The sequence below is a fragment of the Delphinus delphis genome, chromosome 11 (assembly GCF_949987515.2).
Source record: "Delphinus delphis chromosome 11, mDelDel1.2, whole genome shotgun sequence".
NCBI lineage: Eukaryota > Metazoa > Chordata > Mammalia > Artiodactyla > Delphinidae > Delphinus > Delphinus delphis.
Genome location: NC_082693.1, coordinates 38,205,051 through 38,215,483, shown reverse-complemented (window position 1 = coordinate 38,215,483; position 10,433 = coordinate 38,205,051). Strand labels below are relative to the sequence as shown.

Genomic DNA, 10,433 nt, shown 5'->3' with positions numbered 1-10,433 from the left:
AATACCATATACTAACGCATATATGTGGAATCTAGAAAAATGGTACAGATGAACCAGTTTGCAAGGCAGAAACAGAAACACAGATATAGAGAACAAATGTATGGATACCAGGGGGGAAAAGCAGGGGGGTGGGGTGGGGGGATGAACTGGGAGATTGGGATTGACATATATACACTAATATGTATAAAATAGATAATAAGAACCTGCTGTATAGCACAGGGAACTCCACTTCGCTGTACAGCAGAAACTAATACAACACTGTAAAACAACTATACCCCAATTAAAAAAAAATGAGTAATCAACTTGAAAGTTCTAAAATAAAAAAATAAAGATAACGTTGAGAAGCAAGAAATGCTACTGAGGCACATGGTCACAAAAAATTATTCAAAACTGAAGTACCAATAGGAGTAACCTTGTCAAAATCACCTGAAAAATACGCTAGAGGATGTTTGGAAAATTGGAAAACAAAAAAATGTAGCAATGTGTACATCTTCATGTGTTCAGGGCATGTCCTCAAAAATGGTGCACATCTGCTTCCATACAAGTCGTGTTCCATCATTTACACACAGAACAGTCATCACCATCGTGTACTACAGGCCGTTAAAGGATCCAGGTTAACAGGGAAACTCGGCTTTCAACCCTCAGCTCTTGGGTTACTCAAGCATGGTCAGCATCGACCAAACACCACGAAATTTAGCCTTAGCCTGAAGATTCAGAGTGCAAAGATCATTGATGTTGAAAATCAAGCTACGTGAATGAGGACAAAAAAGAAAATAGACCCTGTGCCACCACCTGTTGCTGTTAGGGTTTCCCGAGGCACGAGTGCTGGAGAAGGAGCTGGAGCCCACCTCAGCGGAGTTCTGAAACTGACTACTCAAGCTTCCCCCTAGATGCCCTGCCACCGTGGGGCTGGAGCCTGCGCTTTGGGTGGTGGAGAGGGTGGAGACAGTTCAAGAAACTTTCAACTTCAAACCAGGTCCTCTTAATTAGCAAGTTATTCCTCCTCAGGGAAGCAGCTTCTCAATCCTCAGGCATCACTGCTCTACCTCGGCCAACCTCCAGGGGGCATTAAGTGCTCTGTTCTACAACAGCGATAGGCCAACCTGTCACCATCAGAGGTAGACGGACTGCGATAGGAGCTCACGGGGACAGTACAAGCAGGGCTTCTTCTCTTCCCTTCCCATCGTGTGCTGATAACACTTCACAAGCAACTATTCTACGGTCCCCCAGAGGTGCCTACTGAGACATCCACACAATCAGAGGAGACACAGATGAATCAAAAGCAGGGTTTACTTTTCTACCAAATTCTCTAATCCATGTTCCAGCCAATGGATGAAGGGTAAATCAGACCCCACAGACTCTTGGTAAAAAGTTTTAACTTTCTACAGGAAAAAAAGAGTTATTTTTTTTTCTTTAATAAAGTTCCTAGGCATTTGGAAGCAGATGAATAAATTTCACATATTGAATGGTCTGTGCTTTCTTCTTTAATGTATCCAAATGCTCCCTCCCTGCTGCCTCTTCTGTGATGAGGCCCCGAAAATAGTTCTGCAACTGCACCGACCGTCTTATTTCCGGATCACTCTATCGTCTGATACCCTAGAACCATGGTACGATTTTAACTGATGATGGCCCAAGAGCAGTTGAAAAGATCTCAGTTAAACTCTTCAGACCTTCTTTGAGTGCCTGCTATTTGCTGGGCATAGGCTAGGCACGAGGCAGTGATCCTGCTGGTTCTGAGAAAAGTAAATGGTGCTACAGAGAGGAGTTTTCCTCCCTAGTGGCAGGAGGACGTCTGCTGGGGACTGAGAGAACCAATTTCTCCTCTGGTTCTACCCCCTGGGGTAGGTACAGGGCTCAGGCCCCGGAAACAGATGCTGTGTCTCTTCTGACAGGTGCTGCCATGGAAGGACCACGAGCAGTTTCTAAACAGCTGTGGAATTTGCTCCACAATCCACATAGTGGTGTGTCTCCAGGGAGCTCTGGGTCATGTGGCCAATGTAGGAAATCTTCACTGAAGTTCTAGGGAAAGGAAAACCAACGAGAATTAATCGTTTCTGAGACGAAATAAGTAAGAAACATCGCCCGAGTAATTTCTTGCAAGCTCAGGCAGTAATATCCACAGGTCCTAGATACGTATCTTCATGGTTACACAACCAGGAGGTCAGAGGATCTTTCCACATCCCCAGAGACACTGTGCCCTGAGCTGACCCTCTAAATATGTGGTTCTGAACCGGGGACGATTTTAACCCACAGGGGACTTCTGGCAACGTCTGAACATTTGGGGTTGTTACAACTGAGTGGGGGAGGAGGTGGTGTTACTGGCATCTAGTGGGTAGAGGCCAGGCTGTAAAACGTCCTACAAGGCACAGAACAGCCCCTCGCAACAAACAACTGTCTGGCCCAAAATGTCAATAGTGCCAAGGCTAAGAAACCCTGCTCTAACCCTGCTATTTCAAATGTCTGCAGCAGAACCTTGTCACTTGCGAATTTAACAGTCACGGTTCTAGAGATTACGGTCCATGACAATGTGGTAATTTGTGTGGCTACAGAGTAAGTCTGGCCAGATGCCCAGGGCTTACGCCTTGAGAAAGCTTTTCTTTTCTTTACTAGTTCCATCAGGATTCTAAAGGGATCACACAACTCGACCCCATTTCATGGAGAAAATTCTACAACTAACCGTTCACTGTGACCCTCGTGATTTGTGACAGGGATTTGGACACTGAATCTAAACGACAGCAAGGCTCTGCCGTGTCTGTGCCTGTAAGGTACTGGGCATCCCCCCTTTGGTCTGTGGGTCCCACAGGCTCTCCTGAGCAAAGGTGGCCAGCTCACGTGGCCTGACGGTCCAGGCTCAAACACAAAGGCCCTGGACACAGGGAAATGAGCAACGTACCGCATGAAGACCACTGTGCTGTGCACCAGGATATCGGGTAACCTGCAGAAGAAGCTGCAAAACAGCAAACGGAGAAATGGTTGTTTTTGGTTTTGTTTTTTTAAAAAAAGGCGAATCAGCAGGAGTGCTGAGTTACACTGTCAAACTGAGGAGCAGTCAGCCCCGTTTGGGCACCTCCCCTGCCCCACACCCGCCCTTCTGGTTTAAGTGCTGTCCTGGCTCACTAGTTCCGAGTCCCCACAAGTGTCCTTCCATCCTCCCACAACACCATCTTTTTGTTTGTTCATACCCATCACAAAATGCTGCAGCTTGGAAATGTTTCTAGTGGCCTAATGTTCTCTTTAAGAAATTTGAGCACTTCAGTCACATATCAAATACCACATCCTGGGCTTCCCTGGTAGCACAGTGGTTGAGAGTCTGCCTGCCGATGCAGGGGACACGGGTTCGTGCCCCGGTCCGGGAAGATTCCACATGCCGCGGAGCGGCTCGGCCCGTGAGCCATGGCCGCTCAGCCTGCGCGTCCGGAGCTTGTGCTCCGCAACAGGAGAGGCCACAACAGTGAGAGGCCCGCGTACCGCAAAAAAAAAAAAAAAAAAAAAAAAATACCACATCCTCCAAATAAACTTCAAGATGCCCAAAACTAGGGAACCCACAGGCCCAAGGCTGGAACTTAAGGCAGGACCGGCCCCCAACAATTGAGCTCAACTCTGAATCCCTTTCATCCAGTAAAAAGCACACATGTAGAGAACACTGTCCTTACTACACATAGGAAAATGGTCCTCCCATCTCAGCCTTCACGGTAAAATTCACCTGAAAATAAGACACCAGAGTCAGTCTGTGGCTAAGGAGGCTTGACAAAGAACAGTACTACAATCTGCAACACAAGGACCTGAGAGCATTCTTCTATCACATACAAAATATTTCCCCAAGACTGTCCCTGATCCAGACGATGAGCCTCTAACAGATCTTCCAACCTCTTCTCTGTTGAGAGGCCAATGGACCACACGGCCTCTCCTCGATTGCTGGCAAATCGCTTTCTCCGACAAATTCTTTTGTTCCTGTAACACTTAAATGCTAGCTGATTTTTTCCCCTAATTTTTCATAATTACAGAGCTCATCACGTCTTCCTCATCAACCAGTTGCTACAAGTGGAAATGAGGAGAGGAAGAGGAAAGTAATGAGGTGATAGCATTCCACAGTGCCTACTCTTTTCTCAGGCCCACAGGGCCAGGATCCTAAAAGGATGGCATACCAGATGCTCGCTCCGAGGTGGAATGAGGGAGATGTTAGTTGTCACATATGACCCAACCACGGTGTTCATGTACTGAACCTGGCTGGACAGGCTGGTCACCGCCACAGAGTAGAAGTTGGAGTTCCTGATTTTCAGGGTGGCCTGCATCAGAGCAAGAGAGGAAACACGTGTAAGTGTCCTGGCTACAAGACTCACAGGTGCACACCCAGGAAGGGAGGCCTTAATCTTACCGTGATGGCGAGGATTACAAGGGAGTCCTGCTCATTAAACGTGACTTTCACCACTTTGATGCCGTCATCATCCACGAGGACCGAATGTGGAAACAGGAAGAAAACCACCAAACCAGATGCCAGGAGACAGAGCAGAACAGACAGGAGGACATACTGCTTCCTGCAAACGACAAAGCACATGACCAACCCAGGCAGTCAGAGATCAAGGTCCAATCAGTCAAGATTAAATGCAAAAGCAGGAATGAGGCGGGGAGGGACAAGAAAGTGAAAAGAGCAAGGAATCACAAACCAGGAAAGAGTACGTGGAGCGGGTTCACAAACCCATCTGAATGCTGTCTGCCGTCTGGGAAGAGAAGCTGAAGAGAGGAACTGTGTGGACAGAAACATCTCTTCACCTGCCAGGACACCCTCTTCTCCAATTCCTACTGATTCAAGTTCCTTCATTTGGCCCTCTGTTCTCAAAACATTTCTAGCTTCAAGTTCCCTTCCCCAGACTGTGATGGGGGCAGAGACATCTTACTTGAGCAAACAGTATTAAAGCAAGTGGGGAATTTACAGGAACAGATAACGTTTTCAAGAAGTTAACTGGCATTCATACACAGAAAAAGGGACTAGGGACCACCGTAGGCATTAACAGGAGAGACGCAGGTGACTCACGTTCTCTGAGGACGCAATCTCTGATCACTGTGTGGGATCAAAGCCACCAACTCATTTACTTGCTCTAGAAAAGAAACAAACAACAATTTCGGTACAATAAACCCCACGTGTTGTAGTACTTTCTATCACACACACAGTAGCCTGCCACAAATGTACTGTCTGGAATTAGACGTTTCTAAGATACCAGTTTTATATTTGGGGTCTGATGAACAAGAAACAATATGTAGACAGTGCTACAAATTACAAAATATCTATCAGTGCTCCCACGGCAGTGACGTGGAGGTTGAGAAATGTAGGATCTTGTTCTGGCTTTACTGCAGGGCCTTGAGCTGCTGCATGGCTTTCAGCTACGGCATAGCCTTGGGGAAGTCATTACCTCTCTAGGCCACTGTGTCCTCATCTGTAATATGAAGGCTTTGGAATGAACGGTTTCTAAGGTTCTTACCAGCTCTAAACCTCTGTGACCCTCCGTCTACCCTGTTAAGACTTCTTGAGAGCCAACTTAGTGATAGATGATTCTGTACCCAATCCAGGCTCCACGCCTGTGCGTGTTTTTCTCCCTCCCCTTGACTTATTTTTCAGATCTTAGGTGGTTCATGATTCACTACCTGCTTCCTTGAACAGAAGCTTCCAAGATGGTGTCTGCTCCTCCCCCACAAAGCCACGCCAGGCCTTATGAGCGACAGCAATAAAGAAATGTGCCTGTCACCACAATCTAGAGCAAGCCAAACGTTCCAAACCAAGGAAACAACGAACAAAAGAGTGCAAGTGAAGAAAAGCAAGGCTTTCAAATACTGGGAAACCTAGAGAAGTTGTGGAACCTGCGCAAGTTTATCAAGGCAGCTCAGCTGGCTCCACAGGGCATGGCCTATGACCGTGGTACTGCCGCCCAGGAGAAAAGTTCTGGCTGGGAGACCGGAGAAGCCCTCTGGGCATCCTGGAATTCTCCTTGGGGAATCATCCTTCCCATGATCACCAAAGACTCTCACCTGTTGGAATGTAGCCTGTCCCCTGGCACGTGAGACAGGTGATGCTATCTCGCCCTGTGAACTCCACATATGGGAACTGAGCAATGGCTTCTTCCTGCTCCCGTTCAGCCAGCAAATCCTCCCTGTCATCTGCCTTCTTCCGCTTGCAAGAAGGGGGGTGAGCATAAGCGGACTGCTGGGACCCCATGGCCAGGATGTGCCACTTGTGTCATGTCCTAGGATGCAAAGAGGCAAGTGAGCGCGTGTTGGTGGCCGTGCATCTTTCTGTGAGAAAAGTGAGAACACAAAAATGACCGAATTGCCGTCCTGAATGTGATCCCAAACACCTGCACAATTTCTAGCAGGCTCTTTTTGTAGCAGTGCTCCCTAACCTCCCTCCGACTCCTGACACACACAGCCGGAGAAACGGGGCGCCAGCTCCTCACAGCCCCACGGCTCAGGTCACCCCAGCTCCCACGTGGTCCAGCTTCACCCCTTCCTGTCCGCTATTTGCAAACTCTGTGCCCTCCTCGAGAAAACCTCCCCAGCAATCAACAGGCACCAAATTAATAACAGGCCTCAAAGATTCCCCACCCCCCTCCACTCCCAAACCCAGGAGGCGGGCTCAGGTCACGCCCCTTGGCAAAAAGCGCGCTCCGAGCCCACCGGAGTCGCCCAGGAGGGAGCAAATGCCGAAGGCTCCAGACCTGCAGGGCACGAGCTCCCGGCAGCTCCTTCACGGGCCGGACCTCCAGCCACCCGCCCGCTTCAGCAGGTTTACCTTCCTCTTCGGTCTTCGGAACTGCCCGCACTCGATGCGCACGCGCAGAATGGCAAGCCGGCCCGGGGACGCCGGCGTGAGCGCGCGCGTGCGCTCTTCGCGGCCCTGCTGACGGCGCCGGGAGAGGGCGGCAGAGAGCTGGGGGGGGTGGGGTTCGGGTTGGAGCAGCGCTTCTCGGGGCTTGAGGCTGGTGCAGTGGAGATGATTGAGTCCCCCAGAAATGCTGGGAAAGGCTCAAGTTTCCAGAGGAAGAGGAAGACGGAAAGAGCCGGCAGCCCAAGCCATTCTCAGCTAGTCTCTGAGCATAGGGGTTGTGTGGAGACGCCGAGGGTAAAAAGTGCATCAGACACAGAACCTGCCCTCATCCTGCTTTAGGGCGTCCCCTTCCCCAGCCCTAGACACACACACACACACAAGGCATGCACATAAGGAGTTAGAGGACACTTTTTAAAGGGCGGGTTTCTTTGTAGGGACTGCCTGGTTGCGCTTCGCCTGCAGCAGAAGGAAGCAAGCGAGGGCAGACTTTAAGCAGGTGAAGTTATAAAGACGATGCTGGGGAGAGGAGAGATTCTGAACTGGGTGAATGGGGGGCATGCCCTGCAACGTGGTGGGAGGCTGGCGACCTTCGAGGTCTCTGCCATCTCCACTTCTCTCTCCTCCTTCTCCTGTGAAGAAGGCTGATGCCACTGCTGCTGTCTAGGCACCTGTGCAACTGCTGGTCCCAGTCAGCCCACTGAGTCTTTAGAGTAAGAAATGGTAAAGAAAAAATTATTGAATGACACTGGTTGGAGACGGTAAGGCAGACTTTGTTCAAGGTGGGCAATGGTGATAGGTGTGGAGGGACAGCTGCACCAATGGGGTCTTCCAGTGGGGGAGAGAGATTGGGTTCAAGTCTGAATCAGCAGGGTAACTGGGAATTTAGAGTCAAGGAACAGGGTGCCGGTGAGTGGGTGGAAAATTACTAAGAGAAAACATCAGCGGTGAGGGGAATTCTGGCTAAACTGACCTAACGGGATTATTGCTGAAGACACACCATGGTGGTCAGACATTACCTGGGGGATGATGGAGGATGAGGAATCCAATCAGATATGGAAGGTGATCAGGTTTTGAGAGGGGTTCTTGCTAAGCTGACTTAGCAGGGTTTGTGCAAAAACTGGATTATACAATAAGTGCACAGATGGGCCTAGGAGAAGGTTCAGGAACCTGACTAAAGTTTGGTCAAGAAAAGAATATTTGGCAGAAGCAACAAGAAACCACTGCTCCTCTTTTTCCATCTACGGCCCGTACCTTCCCCTTCCTGAAATCGACCTTCACCTCTCTCCTTGCAAGCTCTATACCAGTTTATATTCCTCGTTTACACAAATCTGATTTTGTTGGAGGCAACGATTTGCTCAATGAAAAATACATTTCCCTGCCTACTTACCATATGACACAGTTTGAGCCAATGAGGTGTGTGGGACTTCCAGGAAAGCTCTTAAACGTGATGGAGACTCAACCTGTGATTTGATCTTCCTCTTCCTGTTTGGAATTTAGACTTGATGTTGGAGATGGGGCAGCTATCTTGTGCCCATGAGGCAAGAAGTGCATGTTAAGGAAGGCTGGGTAGAGGGATTAAAAGAGCCTGGGTGCCTGATGACCTTTGGAGCCACACTCAGGCTCTGGACTACCTTTCTTCTGACTTCTCATCACATGAGAAAAATAACCAACCCCACCCCGACAAATTGTGTTTTGTGTGTGTGTGTGTGTGTGTGCCTTTCTCATAGTGGGATGCAATCCTAAAAGATACAGATGCAGAGCTAGTTAAGGGGGAAGCCTGGATTTTAACACAGGCAGTCTGACTGCTTTACCCAAACACCATGTAGGCCACACTTAGGTTTCTATCCTCTTCTAACATCCGCCTTTAGGGCACATGCCTTTAGAGAGAGGGAGGCCTCTTGCCTGTCTGAGGCCTGTCTTCCAAGTTCAGCTTTCTTGTCTGAAGACCCACTTCTCACAGGGAATTCACCTGGGGAATCTGGGGAATGAGCCCATCCTTTAGTCACATGGGGATTGCCTCACTTTGTGGCCTCTGCTGGAACCCTGCCAAGGGCAAGAGGCAGTGAGCCTAATGTCCACACTGTGGATGGACACTGCAGAGGGTGGTCCAAGCTGTCCCAGGCACAGGGAAGGTGAGGAGGCAGCAGCCTGCTTCATACCAGCTTAAGAGGAAGAGAAGGCCAGGGGAAGATTGAGGGCTGTGGATGCTTCATAAAGGAAGAGAAACAGGCTAAGGGCTTGGGCCTGTGGTGAGGAAAAGCGGGGCCCATGTTGCTGGGGACTGTAAAGGGGGTCTGGGGGCGTAACCAGCAGAACCCTTGAGGCTTTCTGTCCACTGTCTGGGACAAATAGACTGTACCCTCCAGTGTGGCTCTTCCTTGTTCCCCCAGCACCCAGCTTGAAGCCTGAGGCATAGCAGGCCCTCAATAAACACTTGCAGATCGACTCCACCTGGAAGCTGGCCCGCACTGCCTGGGGGAGTGGTCCCAGCATCTGTCATGGCCGTCCAGGAGGCCGTTTTAATTGGGCAGCACATTCCAAGGAGACACACATCACTTCTCTCTTGTGCCTGGCTTCCAAGGTTGTCTCAGCACCCCAGTTATGAGCAGTGAGGTTACTGCAGACGTGAGCTCACGGGGGGCTCTCTGTGGGGGGGGGCGCAGGGTGGAGTGGGACAAACTGGGGATCCCTGCCCTCCCAGCCTCCTCGATTTCTCCAGGCGTGTTATGTACTCCCGGCCCCACAGGCTGAGGGCAGTCAAGGTATTGAGAGGCCTGTGGTCCTGAAAGGCCCTGCACGTGGGAAAACCGAGGGCTTAGAGTTGGAGGTGTTCTGCATGGTCTTCATTCTGCCCCCTTTACTAAGTCCACAGTGGAGAAAACTTGCTTGAGGTTAAATAACACCCAGTTAGTGAAAAAATCCAGACCAGAACCAAATCCTCTATTTCCTTGTTCAGTATACTTTCCAAAGAGATCAGGGGACCAGTTAGAGTGTGGGCAGTGAGGGGCAGAGCCAGGTCGTAGCCCATTGCTGCAGCCACCGTGGCCACGGGCAGATTTCAGGGCCACACGACCCTTTTTATTTAAGGGATTCTGTGTTTATCCGAACTCACATCAGAGATCTCAGCGTTCAAAGCTCTGGTGCATGTGTTGCTCAGATAAGGAGAGAAATCGATCCCACCCTCCGAAGTTCCAGGTCCAGTTCTCTAAAGGAAGGTCTAGAGGGAGAAGGGGAAGAAGATGGTCCCTTGCGTTTAAGAACCTCTTCCAGCAATGGAGCATTTTGCCACTTGTGCTTCCATCTGTGTGAAGCAGCTGTTATTTCCATTTTACACTGAGACACAATCGGGGAAGCTGATTGTCCCAGCTATAGTGGTAAGGTCAGAACTGGATCGTGGATTTTCTGCTCCCAAGTGCTGTCTCTTTTTACTTTACTGTGCTATTTCCTAGGAAGATTGGCTACAGAAAGAAAGTTTACAGGCCTGTTCTAGGAAGAGAAGTGGCACAGAGGGTGCTTATACACAGTAGCGGTCTAGGTTGGGGGTTTGCACTGTGTCCTGGGCTCATAGCAGCAGAAGGCAGGAGCTCTGCCCAGAGAGGTCACCTTGAAGGAGAGA

At 49.7% G+C, this 10,433-nt stretch overlaps 1 protein-coding gene across 4 annotated transcripts; it reads right to left on the bottom strand.

Annotated features, from left to right (window-relative positions):
- Positions 1 to 262: 262 nt before the first annotated feature.
- Positions 263 to 6,817, bottom strand: TMEM106C (transmembrane protein 106C). Of its 4 annotated transcripts, XM_069541198.1 has the most exons (8): positions 6,708 to 6,817; positions 6,022 to 6,236; positions 5,033 to 5,096; positions 4,376 to 4,535; positions 4,146 to 4,286; positions 3,654 to 3,703; positions 2,894 to 2,947; positions 263 to 2,019 (listed from the first exon to the last, which is right to left on the bottom strand). In XM_069541198.1, the coding sequence occupies exons 2-8, from the start codon at positions 6,206 to 6,208 to the stop codon at positions 1,923 to 1,925; spliced, it is 753 nt and encodes a 250-aa protein (XP_069397299.1). In that variant the 5' UTR covers positions 6,209 to 6,236; positions 6,708 to 6,817; the 3' UTR covers positions 263 to 1,922. The 4 variants fall into 4 exon arrangements, with proteins under 4 accessions (XP_069397299.1, XP_059880636.1, XP_059880639.1 ...); XM_060024653.1 differs by lacking the exon at positions 3,654 to 3,703; XM_060024656.1 differs by lacking the exon at positions 3,654 to 3,703 and having other exon boundaries at positions 6,782 to 6,817.
- Positions 6,818 to 10,433: the final 3,616 nt, after the last annotated feature.